Source organism: Podarcis melisellensis (assembly GCF_964234715.1).
Source record: "Podarcis melisellensis genome assembly, chromosome: 6".
Lineage (NCBI taxonomy): Eukaryota > Metazoa > Chordata > Lepidosauria > Squamata > Lacertidae > Podarcis > Podarcis melisellensis.
The window spans coordinates 47909114-47924621 of NC_138538.1; the positions used below are offsets into that span (position 1 = coordinate 47909114).

The 15508-nt window shown below is 39.8% G+C and overlaps 1 protein-coding gene across 3 annotated transcripts in view; it reads left to right on the forward strand.

The window, feature by feature from the left end:
• AHCYL1 (adenosylhomocysteinase like 1) overlaps window positions 1-15508 on the forward strand; it is a gene marked incomplete at its 3' end in the record, with an annotated part of 49037 nt that overhangs the window by 30397 nt on the left and 3132 nt on the right. For 2 of the 3 annotated variants that reach the window (XM_081915400.1, XM_081915401.1), the window contains exons 4-15: window positions 66-166; window positions 551-653; window positions 2268-2362; window positions 4879-4985; window positions 6293-6409; window positions 7062-7125; window positions 10183-10271; window positions 11983-12053; window positions 12532-12626; window positions 12708-12806; window positions 13365-13433; window positions 14630-14708. In XM_081915400.1, coding sequence (XP_081771526.1) covers window positions 66-166; window positions 551-653; window positions 2268-2362; window positions 4879-4985; window positions 6293-6409; window positions 7062-7125; window positions 10183-10271; window positions 11983-12053; window positions 12532-12626; window positions 12708-12806; window positions 13365-13433; window positions 14630-14708 — 1089 coding nt within the window. The remainder of the gene's footprint in view (window positions 1-65; window positions 167-550; window positions 654-2267; window positions 2363-4878; window positions 4986-6292; window positions 6410-7061; window positions 7126-10182; window positions 10272-11982; window positions 12054-12531; window positions 12627-12707; window positions 12807-13364; window positions 13434-14629; window positions 14709-15508) is intronic. The other variant, XR_014169412.1, reaches the window with a different exon arrangement.

Consider the following 15508-nt stretch of genomic DNA (forward strand, 5'->3'; position numbering starts at 1 on the left):
CCAAGAGGATGACCAGCCAGTGGATGGCAAAAGTTTCATTGAAAACTTCTCTTCTGCTTTTGTAGACATGTCTGCACTGATTTCACTTAGAAAACGAGCTCAGGGGGAGAAGCCTTTGGCTGGAGCTAAAATTGTGGGATGCACGCACATTACAGCACAGACTGCGGTGAGTGCTCTGCAATTTGCACACCAGCTGCCTTTCATCTTAACTGCTACCTATGCCACTCACCTTTGTCCCTTTCTGAATAAAGAGATGAGTGGAAAAGTGACTCCGTTGTCTAAACAAGAGCATTTTTGTTGTTGTTTCTCAACCATCCTGATGTGTCTGTACATAATAGTGTTTGGCAAAGACATTTGCTGTTATGGCAGTTCCAGGATTCAAGTTGTCAGCAGTATCCGCTGGGTTTGGCTGATGGCTGCAATGTCTTGCATGGACTTGGGTATGCCTGATTTGATTGGGGGTTGGGTCATAACTCTGGCCTGGTATTGGCCAAATCGAGCCAGCTATTTCTGCTGCATTTTTGGTTGATTATGCTTGCATCGCCCCCAGGTCTTGATTGAGACGCTGTGCGCACTGGGAGCTCAGTGTCGTTGGTCTGCTTGCAACATTTATTCGACTCAGAATGAGGTAGCTGCTGCCTTGGCTGAAGCTGGTGAGTACACGGCAGCGGCACAGAGATTCGGTATCAGAATTAGAAATGCAAATTCTGTTTTTATTAGGGTAGCACTTACTACTTCTGTCAGACTACTCAGTACAGATGAATACATGATGTACCGAGAATATTTGGCTGTGTTTGAAGCTCTGCTATCAGATTTGTACAGCTTGTCACTAACGATGCAACCTTTGAACAATTCATTTAAAACGAAATAAGACCGACTTTGTTTCAGGTAATTACATAAGAAAAGCCCTGCTTGATCACAGCGGCCAACCAAAGGCCTATAGCTAGCCCACATTCCAGGCAGCTGGCATTCAGAGGCACACTGCCACTGATGGTGGAGCAAGAACATAGTCATCATGGCTAGCAGCCATTGGTGGAAGCATTATTTTTGAAAGAAGGACCAAATTACTTAATAAGCAGAAATTTTGAAGCAAAATTCCTCAGCGATGAAATAAGTGCAATCTCATTTGAAAGAATTGTAGTTGGATGTAGTCTATCTTTATGCCCACGGTGGCCTTGTGGAAAGATTTTTAGTTCTGTTTGTAAAATCACAAGTTCATGCTTTATCTGTGGATCCATCGATTAGTCTGCTAGTAGACTTATACTGTACTTTATTAGATCTAAATGTATGGAAGTAGCCATGTTGTATCAGTTGCACTTGCTTCATGTTAGAAATTGACACAAAGGCTTTCTGCAAATGAGTGGTTTAAGTACATAATTATGTGGAAATAAAACACAAAAATTGGTGCAGACAATAGAATGAAGACAAATTTACTGTTCTTTCAAAAAAGATTTCTAGTATTTTTCTGTCACTGCTGAATATTGTAAGCTTGTATAACTCTAACCCATATGTCAGTTTGTACAGACTTCAAGGGGGGAAATACTGTTGCCAACTTCACTGTCCTAATATTTCTGTAAATTCTCTGCATACCTGAGTTGTTGGGTATTTTGCAAACCCTTCTCAGAGAGACATTCCATAGCCAGATGGACTCCGTTGAACCTGCTGGGAGAACCTAGATTATGCTAAGAGAGCTTGTTCGGCTTTGCTTTATTATGTTCTATATGCATCTCTTATCTAATGAAACTTCTATCACAATTCATTTCTTATGCTGAAAGTGCCATAGGACTTTGTCTTATACTGGCTCTGTTCCTGCATATTCTGCCAAGAATCCACTCTGATAGACAGTTTAGAACTAGCAAGCTAGCTACAACTGCTATTACATGTATAGTTTCAAGAGATCCCAAAGCAGATTTTAGATTGCACAGAAGAAATTGCTTTAATGTAGTCCATTTAATACAGTATAATTCTTAACTAGGATGTGCTTTAACTTTGTTACAGTTCAGTGACCAGAGAAAGCCTCCAGAGATCAGTTTCTTGTTATTTATGTGTTGTATAAAGATAAAGTCTTTTCAAATAGCCTGGTCACTTAAATATGCTAAACAGATGACAAAAAAGGCAATCTGGAAGAAAACAGTGGGGCAGCTTTCAGCATGGGTTAGGTAAAATGAGGGTGAGAGCTGCTTTGTGCCAGAACTGTGCTTATTTTGAGTCTGCTTCAAGCAGCACTGCTATAAGAATGAACCAGCAAATTCATTTTCTTTCACTAGGTGTTGCTGTATTTGCCTGGAAAGGAGAATCCGAGGATGACTTTTGGTGGTGCATCGATCGCTGTGTTAATGTGGATACCTGGCAGGCCAACATGGTAATGGAGCATTCTCCCAGGTTTCCCATAGTCTCACACATTTGTTAACTTCTCCTTTGGAAGTGTATTTAGTGGCATCCAAAGAGGTACTTCAGGCACATCCAAGGGTTTTGACATGCCCATTGGAACTTCTGACTTCATCCCTTTCAGCAGACCACTGTGTATTTTTCTGTTTCAAAAGAGATTTTTCACATGGGTGTGGAGCTAATGTTTAGGAAAGACATTTTTTGGACATGCAGAACTAGTTCAGTGGTTCTTTGGATCTAGTCTACTGGATCACACTGTATTTAGTGTTCATTGTCCAGCCACATTCAACCCCTTTTCAAGTTTTCTCCTTCCCTCTCTCTTCTCCATTCAGTGGGGCTTAGCTGAAAGAATGGGAAAGTGTATTATGATTCAATACTTGTTAATTCCTGTCCATTTGCAGCTCAAATGGGTGGTGGTGGTGGTAAGGTGAAATTCACCCTCCAAGAACAGGCAGCTGGTTTGGGTGATATGATGGGGATTGCAGCAAAATTACTAGCAGGTCCTGGAGTGGGCTGCTGCTTCTTTATTATTTTGTTCCTCCCAGTTGCAACAGCTCCTCTTTCAACCCTGCAGCCATTTTGTTTTCCCCAGAATGCCTTGTGCACACTGTGTGTGTTCGTGTGTGTGTTTTCTGCAGGGGGTGGGGGGGGGGAGAGATTGGTGGCTCATGGCAGCTGCATTCTTGAGGGTGAATGGCCAGGCTGCTGGGAAAGGAGCTCAGCTTTTTCTGTCACAAAAAAACCTGTCCTGGGATCAGTATGGTGAAGGGTGGGTTTATAAGTATAATGAAATAAGTAAAGAAAAACCTGCTGCTCATGGTCAGCGCCCACACTCCACGAGCATGGCGGTGAATTTCACATGTATCAAATCTGTAAAAAGCTACTCCTAAATTTACCACCTGTAAATGGGGTATTTAATTTGTTGGTGCAAATTTGCAAGTCTCAATAATTGTCACATTCATACTCTGTTTAAAGCATATCTCTTTCCCCAAAACAATCCTGGAAAATGTTGTTTACTCACTACAAAGCTACAATTCCCAGTACCCTTAAAATAAAGTTCCCACTCTTCTTTGGGGGGAAGACCTGTGCTTTAAATGTATACTGTGAATGTGCTTGGTGAACCAGGTGAATGAAGCACACTTGTTGGTTTTGAGCAAGTCACTCTATTGCAGTCTAGCTTATCTCTGAGGGTTGTTGTGAAGATCAGAGATAAACGGAGCTATGTTGGAAGAAGGGCAGAATTTCACTGTGGCAAGGCAGTCGTGATAATAGACAGATATATAGAAAATGAGATTTTCTGAAAGGAGGATGCTGCCTAATGTTCCCTAGTTCTCAGTTATCACACTTCTTGCACAAAGTTGAATCATTAAAAAAGAAAAGAAAATGGCTCCCCCCCCCTTATGTAGATTCTGTTAATTGCCATATAGCTAAATGACTGATCAAAGTCACTAGAAACTAACTGAATGGTTACACAAGATAGAATCATTCACATTAAAAAATAAACTAGGGGTTGCTCACTTCATAGTATAATAAATGGTGGCTCATCTTAGATTATCTATTTTTAAGAGAATGTGAGAATTGTCTGTCATATGTCCTTTGCATCTACTAGAAGAATTACTTCCCATGAAATTAATTGCATGACTTGTGTCCATTGCTGCCATTATGCTTGCCCAACATATATTTTCTTATGCAACACAGAGTCTTGTCCTCTCCCCTGCAGTCCCCTGAGCACCCTCAAAATCTGTTCCAGGGTGTTGGGGGACCCTCCAGAGCAGATCTGGGGTGCATGCAAGAAGAGAAAAGGGAAGAGAGTACTATCAGCAAGACCCCATACCCTTTGACTTGCTGTGCTAGATATACCAGATAAGCATAAATCTTTACTGAAACAAGGCCATTTCATTTTAAGGGGAAATTCTGCTGTGGTTTTCCCTTCCTAATAAAGTATTAGTATATGCAATGACTTCTCTGTTTCATGTATCTACACTAGCTCAGGAAAAAGCTTTTTGTTGATAAACTGTGTAGTTACTGTATAGCAAACCCCTTAGCTATTGATTGTTGTTCCAGGTTTTGTTTTGTTTTTAAGATAATCGGCTATAGATGAGCATCCCCTATTTCTTTTTCTGTCAGGTCAATTATGAAAAGGTAGATTATCCTTCCTCTGAGTATACAGCTTGAACCAGTTTTCCAGCTTCCACTTGAATTTGTGCGATAAAATCTAGTACTGGTTCTCTGGAAGTATACCTTGTAGAAGTCGTATATTTCTATTTATATGTTAGAAAACCAGGCCAGGTTTGTTGCTTGGACAACATCGTGCACGATAATAATGGTTTGTGAAGCGATATCAGAGTTCTGATCCCTTAATGGTTATGTGACTTAACAGTTTAATTGCCTAGAAGTAATCCTGCTTTGTGCCTTAAAATGAAGTTACATGTGGCATGCAGTATAAATAGCAGAATATCTTTCAGCTAATTATATTTATCTTATTTTCAGATCTTGGATGATGGGGGAGACCTGACCCATTGGGTTTATAAGAAATATCCAAATGTATTTAAGAAGATCAGAGGCATTGTAGAAGAGAGTGTGACAGGTGTGCACAGGTAATCAACCCCAAAGGATCCTGCAAACCTTTGTTTGTCCTTCAGTATGAAGCTTTCGGAAGTTGTAGGGCCTTGCCCATATCTGGTAAGCAAGCATCTAAAAATTAAAGCTCACTTTTAATCATGATGACCCTGTGGGATGGTAATAAGGATGGGGGAGGAATAAATAACTCCATAAAAGAGAAAGGTATGGCTGAGGTAAGGCAGAACCTAGGGCCTTTTCTACTATTTTAGTTCCCACACTGTTGAGCCATGGGGCTTCTCAAGTTTAAGCTCAAAAAATGCCATGTTCTTCATGCAACATTCCTCTGGTTTCCCTTTGCCACATCTTACGTTTATAAAGAAGGAGGAATGCATTTTAATGTCCCACTGACCATTCTCTTTGGCCTGACTATTCTTCCCTATACGTTGGCTACTCATAGAAACTGCATGAGCTGCTGCTTGTTCTTTTTTCTCCTTTCCTCCTTCCCCCAATGGTATTTCAGTATCCAGTACTTGGTACAGATGCATTCAGTGCTAAGTTACCAGTGGTCATGATTTTCAGTATGGTTTAAAAGAAACTGGCTTTTGTGTCAGACAATTGCTCCATTCAGTTCCATATTCTCTACACTGAGTTACAGTGGCTCTTCATGGTTTCTGATAGGAGTATTTTCCCACTCCTACCTGCAAATGCCAAGGATTGAACTTGGGACTTTTGATTTATTAGATCGTTTACTGTTTTGTATAGTTTACCACTTAGCTATATTTCACAGTTGAATATAATACGGGGGGAGGGACATGTTTTTCTCTCTCTCCAGAAATCGAGAGGCGTAGTCCATTAATCACTTTGGCTTACTCACTGATGTGAAGCATTTTATTTTTATTTTGCTAATTACACATATGATGGCTGCAGGAAGATATTAAGGGTGCTATGTACATCAGGCCTAAATACAGCTAAATTCACTTATTCTATTTTTTAAAAAAAAATTAGAACTCTATATTTACTGGAAGCAGAAGATGTTTAGGGGACTCAAGTGTATATTGTAAGAATTGGTACTTCTGCTGTTGCTTGAAGACAAGATGCAGAGGAGACCTGATTAATATGTGGTCCTCAGGCTGTTATTGAACTCTTAACACCTGTCAGCCTTGCCAGAATAGCCAGTGGTCAGAGATGATTGGGATTGTCATCTAGCAACATCTGGAAGGCTGCAGATTAACCACAAATATGGAACTTGGGTGTTAGCCCAGGGAACAAATTAATGTTCTGCTGATTATCCTGTTTTTTCTCACAGTATTCAGTTCTGAAATCTTCTCTTTCTCTCTTTTAGGTTATACCAGTTATCAAAGGCTGGGAAACTTTGTGTTCCAGCTATGAATGTAAATGACTCTGTCACCAAACAGAAATTTGATAACTTATATTGTTGCAGAGAATCCATCTTGGATGGGTGAGTTTGGCACTCAGCTTTGGGAGTTGGGAGTTAAAACCCTCAGAATCAGCCCCCAGCTTCCATATTTTTCCTATTCAGCTCCTTGTGTTGTGGAGTTGAATACTGCTGTGATCGTATTATCTGGTGGCCACATAGGGTCATACTACTGTGGAATTAAGAAACATTGGCCACATTAGGGCATCTCAATAAACCACTCAATGAACTTCGGCAAGTCTTCAGCTCACATTCTCAACCCTCTCCTCCTCATTTATGACTGGGAGGAGGACTTCAGATGCATCTGCTTTTGGTTTCAGCTAATTGCAGCTTCCCGTTTAACCCAGAGATCTGGTTTACACTCAGGATAGTTGGTTTACACAAGCCTGTTTCATGAACTATGGCTTGAAACTGGCTTGTTCTTGCCAGCTATAGTTCCATAAACCACAGTTCCCAGTTCAGATGAAACAGGAAGGCTCAGTTAGTTAAAATCAAAAGTATGAATGCTTCTGAAGTCCTCTGGCCCATGCAGGACAAGGAGAGGCAAGCTCCAGATTTCCCATGGCTTGTGCACGTTATAGTTTATCGAGACAGCTAAGCAAAGCCATTGTATTGAGTCAAGCATGTATTTTGCATGTGGTTAACTTCTCAAAAAGAGTCTCTTTCTCTCCCACAGCCTAAAGCGGACCACGGATGTGATGTTTGGAGGAAAGCAAGTGGTGGTGTGTGGCTATGGTGAGGTGAGTTGTAGCCTGGCTGATTCAGCAACTCTCATTAGTGTACAGTACAGTACAGTACAGTTACCTTTGCTTTAGCATTCATTACCTCCTGTATTCATGATCTACCTTTTACTAGTAATGACTCCTTATGTGATTACTATAAGGAGCATTAGGAACAACTTGTGTTCCAGCAGAAGATTATGCATCCAGTTGTAATGGCTCTCATGGTAATTGCAAGCTGATGATACTAGCAAGTGTTTTCACATCATTAGAAGAGTCTCTACTCTCAACTGTATTTGTACACTATAAGCTGGAAAGAATTTAAGAGGTGATTAGGGCACACATTATGGTTCAAGTGTGCTGAAATTTGCGCAGATAACAGTGCTTCAACATGGGTGCTTCCAGCAATGTATGAATATCACAAGTTGAATTATGTACATTTTAGGGCTAAACTACATGTGCTGCGGCAGCTTTTTATGCTAACCTGACTGGAGCTGCTCTAGTCATGTTAATAGGCCTATGAGGGTGGAGGGAGGTCTGATTGTAATGGCAAAATGAGTTCTCTAGTGTGGAGTGGAGAATCTTTCCACAGCCCCTATATTTGCAGCTGAACCTCAGTATTGAAGTTACCTTGTCTGGAAGAAAAGCACTTAGGGAGCAGGATTGTGTAAAGGGATAATAGGGAGGGTTCTGAATTCCTGTTTTTCTTATCAGTGCTTATCTGATTCTTTCCCAACTTTTCATATAGAGAGACAGGAGCAATGGAGCTATCATCCAATTTTTTTTAAAAAAAGATTAGGCTATAATTTGTTTTCTAGTGTTCATATGTGGACAGACTAAACCAGTACAGATGGCTGTCTTAACACATGGCAGAGTTTCCTACCATGTGATTCACTGCATTACTAGAGAAACATAGTATACATTTTTTTGCCTTCTTAATGTAGTAAAGGTTGCCCCTCTCCTGTGGCAAAAGTTTTCACATAGTAGAATGTAGTAAACCATGTCCGCTGCTGTCTGTGAGCAAAACAAACAAACGGCATTTATCTGAGTGATGAGAGTTGAATGGTGACATTTTGTTAAAATGAATATTTTAGCTTCCTGTTTTCATTTTTCATTTTGTTCAAATCTCATAATTCAGAGGATTTATAAACTTATAAACAAGTATTTGCTGTTATGGTATGGTTGGGAGGAATTTTTTTAAAACTGAGAAATAGTGCTATGATGCCTCTGAAGTTAAGAGACTGTGTCTGTATGCTATTAATATTGACTATAAAGTGATTGAAGGTGGTAGTTGGTTTTTCAGGTTTTTGTTTTTTGTTTTAAAATGCCTCAGTTGGGGAGATCTGAAGTCAGTGGATACTCCAATTAAAATAAACAGGAATATACTGTTTTAAAATATACATTTAGAAACCAAGCAACATTATCTGTCAATTCCCAAAACCATCAGCTTCCATGAAGAACAAACCAGGAATTAGAGATAAAACACTGGTGCTATATGCATAGAACAAATCTATTCATTCCACATACAGGTGTGCCTTTTTTCTGCCTTAGGGCCTCAGTAACAGTCAACCAGCCCTTTGAGGACCGCAGGCTAGTGATGGGCATGATCAGTGTGTACTTAAAGATGCACACTCACTACATCCAGCACACAAACCCACCCACACAGAGTCATACATGCCCCCCCCCACTTACAGGCATTCAAGTGTGTGTTCACACACCATTTCCCCACCCAACCACCCTGGAAGGATAAAAGCTCTTACAAAGTCATCCCCATTACACATACAAATGCATGCATGCAGTCCTCGCACACATACATTCGCTCTGTTACATACATGCACAAATTGTTCTCTTTCTTTACAGCTGGAGGAAATGCTATATTTTACTCTGTGAAGGGTAAAAGACAGCATTTCCATTCCTGCCTATTTGGCTCTGAGATAGGAGAGGGGAGAAATGCTGCCTTTTCACTCTGCATCTCTAAAAAGAAGACAGATAGCTTTATCTCCCAATCTGAGCACTATGATTTCTGTCTGCGATTCTAAAGAGCAGGCAGCAGAGATTTTGTTTCCCGATCTCAGAGCTGATTGCCACAGTTCTGAGATCAGGAGATAAAGGGCTATGTCTGCCCTTGGAGATTGCTCTCCAAAGAGCAGGCAGAGCGCTGTATTTATTTGTTGGCTTGTTTATTTATTCCTCCAAGCATTTAAATAAGAAAGAAAAAAAATGCAATATGGTAATATTGCATGAAAGCTAGACAGACAGGATAAAAAGAAAAGTATATATATCAAAAATAAAACTGAGCATTATACAAAACATGGATTTAAAAATTTAGTAAGGCTCAGGGACCAGAAAAGCTTGGGTAAACTTAAGTTTTATTCTCAGTGCTAAGCTATAGCTTAAAGCTACAGCTGCAGGAGCTGGTGGGCGACTTCCCACAGCTTGCCAGGCTGGATCTGGGTTGTGGGTTAGCCAACCCTGCCATATCAGCAGGGCGGGAAGCAACTAAGCGTGGCGGAAGAGCAAACCTAAAACCAGAATACTACAAAGTTAGTCACTGGTGACTGCATTACTATAGTTGGGTATATACAGAAGTCAGCAAACTTTCCAGCATTTCGCATGTGATAAACTGGTCTGAATTCACCCTGTGCATCAGTGAATCAACTGATTGTATATATTTTAATTTTTGCATACAGATATCATATACAGTGGTACCTCGGGTTACATATGCTTCAGGTTACATACGCTTCAGGTTACAGACTCTGCTAACCCAGAAATAGTACCTCGGGTTAGGAACTTTGCTTCAGGATGAGAACAGAAATTGTGCAGCGGTGCGGCAGCAGCAAGAGGCCCCATTAGCTAAAGTGGTGCTTCAGGTTAAGAACAGTTTCAGGTTAAGAACGGACCTCTGGAACGAATTAAGTACGTAACCAGAGGTACCACTGTACCACACTTCATGGTCCTTTGGCTGTAATCCAACAATGACAGAAATGGGCTGTAATCCAACAATGTTTCTCAATAAATCCTTTGTTTTTAAAACACTTGTATTTGCTTAGATTTTGTAGTTGTTTTTGTGTATTCCAGGTTGGAAAGGGATGCTGTGCAGCTCTGAAGGCCCTGGGAGCCATAGTTTGCATCACAGAGATTGATCCTATCTGTGCTCTTCAAGCCTGGTGAGAAATGAGGTGTTACAAATGCTGCTGTCTTAGAGAACAAGCCTTTTCTTGTATTGCTTGCTGTTCTTTTTTGGGCTACTTCAAAAGGTTAAAATTAATTAGCCTACTAAAGAAGAGCCTCTCTCTACCCAAAACTTCACAATCTGAGGCTATACATGCAAGAAGACATAAAGCTTCAGGGAATCTTCCATTTCCTTCCATTTCATTTGGAATTGATTGTGACCTTGTACCTCCATATGTAAGAGTCCTTTCCCTCATATCAAATCAAATCAAATTTTATTAAACGGTCACAGACCAGATTAACTCGTACAGCTAGTTAGCGAAGCTAGTTTCCCTCATAAGTTTGACACTGTTCTGTTAATAATGGCTAATGAATAGTTTGCCGAAATGCATTTTTCAATAAGAAGAATATTGGGATGGGGGGGAGGAGGAAATAAACATGTGAATATCCTCTTAAAGAAGTAGTAGATGCCAAATACTAGGATAGTCATTGAGAGCTCCAGCAGCACTAATCTGATGTAAGATGGAATAATTGTGAAACTCCAGTAAGATTAATAGAAGCAGTAAAATTTAACTGGATATGCCATTTGACTACTCTGCAGGGTTTTTCTAAAAAGTAGGATAGAATGTCTACTTTAAATTTTGAGCTCATAAAGATTAATAGCATTCTGCTTTTAATAGATCTTGCAGAACTTTCTTTTTTACCTCTGAACACTTTTACCTCTGAACCTCTTTCTCCAGAAAGCCCATTTCTCTTCAGACTGCCCCACACAACTTGTCCTTTTTCAGAACTGCTACAGATATCAGGACATGTTGAAGTTATTACTCTAGTCCCTGCCTACTGAGCATAGGAAGAGCTTCGGTGTCCAATAAGTCAATCTTCTGTAACTTACCCTAAGATCAGCTGCTCTCGACTAGTAAAATGGCATATCCTGTTTCTCTTTATTTCTTCTGTTGCTACTGTTGTTTCAGGCAGTGTCAGTTATTTTAATAATACATGTGAAAAGGATTAATTTATTGGCAGTGGGTAAAAAGAAGGGTGAGGTATAAGTGAAACATCTATATGAAATGTTTGAAAGTATGAACCTTAAATAAATCATGTGTTTCTCCCTCTGTATCTTCCAAATATAGACGAGGAGATAATGATCTCCATTTTAACTGTGTCTTGCTTTTAAAGAAGCAGAGGTTCAATTATTACAAAAAAAATTCCTTCCAGTAGCACCTTAAAGACCAACTAAGTCAGTTCTTCTTGGTATGAGCTTTCGTGTGCATGCACACTTCTTCAGATACACTGAAACAGAAGTTTCCAGACCCTTCTATATAGTGTAGTTCAATAACACACTTGTAGTTCAATAACGCACATTAACTTGTAGTTCAATAACGCACATTAATGACCCCTTTCTTCAAAATCTTCACACCTAATAGCTGTTCAAAGCATAGCTGAAAAAACACTTCTGAAAAATGTATTGGTGAAAACTGCAATTATTGTTATTCATGAAAATAAACTATTGCAGCAGTTTTAGTCAAACAGCTATATAGGAATGTGTGTACATAACTACAGTGTGACATTGTCAGTGGATTCTCTAAGCATCAATCAAATGTTGGGGAACAGAGTTTGAGGTTTAAAACTTAAATAGCCAGAGCAGCTTGTTCAGTTTCATTTTGCCATGTTTGATGTCCCTTTAATCTCTTACCTTCTCTTTGGCAGCATGGATGGGTTTCGGGTAGTGAAACTCAATGAAATCATTCGCCAAGTGGATGTTGTCATAACTTGCACAGGTAAACCAATCTGGGAAGGACTTTGCACGTGTTTTGTTCATATTATTCCCACCCACTCCACACGCTGAAATCCTTCCGATTTTGTCTTTTTGACCAGTAACAAGTAGTAGTGTTTCCTCACTCAAACTGGAAACCTGCAAAGGATATAAGGAGGACATAAGTTGTATCTCTTTCTATTGTAGGTTGTATCCAAATAAGTAATTGTGCAAGTGGAATGAGTTCCGCTCATGTAACCCCTTGCATCTTTACCATAGCTGCTCTTAGTTCCTCCCCATGAACCCTCTGGAGCAGATTTGGAGGAAGGGAACATTTGCATGGGGGAGAAGAGGGAGGGGAAATTACACTGTGCAAGTAACTCATGCAATTACTTGGTGGGATTCAACTCACTGTATTGGGATTAAAGTTGTAGCTATAGATAAGGGAAAATTTGATGGCTCACCTGTCTGAAGCTTGCTTTAGCTGCCTCTTTTTACTGCAGGAAACAAAAATGTGGTGACTAGAGAGCACTTGGACCGAATGAAGAATAGCTGCATTGTATGTAACATGGGCCATTCCAACACTGAAATTGATGTGGTGAGTGTCTGTTAATCTTAATTATACGTTCAGTCATCTTAATAAATCCTAGTAGTTGATCCCTGCCTCAATCTCTCCTAGGCTAGTCTTCGTACCCCAGAGCTAACCTGGGAGCGTGTACGTTCTCAAGTGGATCATATAATCTGGCCTGATGGCAAGCGAGTTGTTCTCCTAGCTGAGGTATGTTGGCAAAGGCCTAAACAGAAGCCTTTATAGGGTTCATCATAAGGAATTGTGTCTCTTATTTTCAGGTTCTCAGGGTATTGGAAGGCTAATAGAGTGGGCGGCTAGCTGTGTATCAAGGAGAAGCTGTTCTGCTGAGAAGAGAAGATGATGCAGGTTTCCTTTGGGTAGTTCAGAGCTGTTGTCTGACTTGAGCTTTATAGCAGAGTTCCAAAGCTAGCCAGACCAGTGGGATTATGAAGATCTCAAAAGTTTTTGCTAAACAGATTTTATCCTCCTCACTGCTAAATCATGCCTGTCCTTTTTCAGTTCATCATAGATCTTAACCTTTCACTAGGAAAGGAACCATTAACTATCTAAAAACATCAGTGGTTATTAGTCTTGGTTTGGCCACATTGCTCCTGGTTCAAACTATGCAGTTATATCCCAAGTTTGCTGGGCCTGAAGAGTTTAGCATTGCACTTGAATCTGAAATACTGCATTTCTATTTGGTGCTCTCTCTGCACAAGAGATGATTTCTCAAAAATGTTTTTTGTTGTTTCCCTGTCATTCTAGGGAAGACTTCTGAATCTGAGCTGTTCAACAGTTCCAACCTTTGTTCTGTCCATTACTGCTACCACTCAGGTACATGATTTAGCCTGAAGGTTCCCCTGCCTTGCTTGATGCTGTATTTATAATGTGTTTGTGGGGATGGATAAGATACCATATTTATATTAGTTTTCCAACTCAAGTCTGAGGAAAAGCCTAGTTAGAGGATTTATTTGAACTGCATTTTGCCTGTTAGTTCTGCTCTTTAAATAGAGGCATTGAAAAATATTATTAGCTAGAGTTCTAGAGAATATTATGTGCTCAAGACAGGTAATGCAGAACATATGAACTTGCATATTTATTTGAAGTACTCATCACAGATGAAATTAAATAAAATGTGGATTTTGAAGCAAAGGCTCAACTGGAAGGGAATGACATGGAGAACTGAGCCAAATGATCAACCGAGCTAAAGAGGGAACAAACAGGTCACCATGGGAGGAAGTTGTGTTGCTTGCTGAAGCCCCACCCCTTTACAACTTGAAGCCCTGCCTAGATCTCCCATTCGTTTCTGACTTTTTCCTGTCTTATTGCCTACATGTGTTTCAGGTTTCCCCCCACAATGAAAGATCAAGGTTCTCAAGATCACCAAATCCAGTGTCCTTTCATAGTGAACCTATAAATGAATGAAATACTTATAATTGCTGCTTCTCACTTATTATTATGCCTTCTTCAGTTTTAAAAAAGCAGCATAACTGTCCACTGTTTTGGTATCTGTTTATGCCTTTGAAAACAGAGTTTGCAGTCTGGAGAGGTTAAAAACTAAGGAAACAGAGTAGATGAATTGTTTGTTCAGCTGAATAGTGTTACACACATACAGGGGAGATTGGCCTTTCCCCTCAGTAAAATGCCTCTATGTACCTTAGTTTGTTTAGGCACTAGGGTGAGTCTTAATAACATTTTAGCATGTTTACGTTCCCTATTTTTTCCCCCTACTGGCTCAGCAAAGATGCAACACATAGATTTCCTTTTCACTAACTCATTGTATTCTGTACCAACAAACTCTTCGCTGCAGTTTCAAAAAAACAGCTAGATCCACAGAACTGTTGTGTCATTTATCCCAAAAGCTTGGACAACCACCTCTAAGCTCAATGTCTAAAGTATCGGTGCTGAACATAGACTAATAGGTTAGCCACCAGGCGTGTCAAAACTACAATGATAACTTTTCAGAGTGTGCTGGAAAGAATTGATAAAGCCTGCAGTTGTTACTTCCAGCATCTCTCTGATCTTCACAGGCTCTGGCTTTGATTGAGCTTTACAATGCTCCTGAGGGACGATACAAACAAGATGTGTACCTTCTGCCTAAAAAGATGGGTGAGCAAACAATGGTAGAATTTTTAGCTACTGCTTGTTGATCAGTGAGCGGTAGCCTCCTCTCTTGGAACACCAGGCTAGCACAGCATGTACAACTGTAATAAACATAGTTTCTTCACCACATGTTTGTGCTGGGCCCAACCATGCTTTGAGAATCGGAAGGAATTTTTAAGAACTTTAGTATTAATCGAGAATTTTAGTATATTGAGGCCTTATGGGCAATGCCCATCCATTTCATGTCAGGCTTCAGAGTTGAAATTTAGATGTTTTGAGATAACTTTCCTCTTTGTCTGAAATAGCTATATTTTTATTAGTCTGTTTGCTGTGATTGTAATCCTGGGTATATAAGCTAGGGATGTCCCATTTTTGGGATAATACTATCAAAAGATGGGAAAATAAACCTTTGAAATAAAATTAAAAATGCCAGGGGTCTGCCAGTACCAAAATACAAAATCCACTAAAAGGACTACATTGAATTTTAACATTCTTCTACAGCATGTGGTATATACTTTTCAGGGAACATATATTTGTTATTTCTTTCTTTCTACATGTACATTGATTGAATGTCTTGAATATGAAAAATACAAGGCAGAAGCATCTACTGTACCCTCTGGCAAGAATTGTTAAATGAAAAACACCTGTTAAAGATTGAGTTGAGATTGAGAGATTCCAAGGTCATTTCACCTCTTAGGTTATAACTTGTCTCATGATTGAATTCAGGGTAAAAATGTTAAAACCCAAAGTTCCAGACTGAATGCTGTGGGACAACACACAGCCAAAAATATATCCTGCCTATTGAC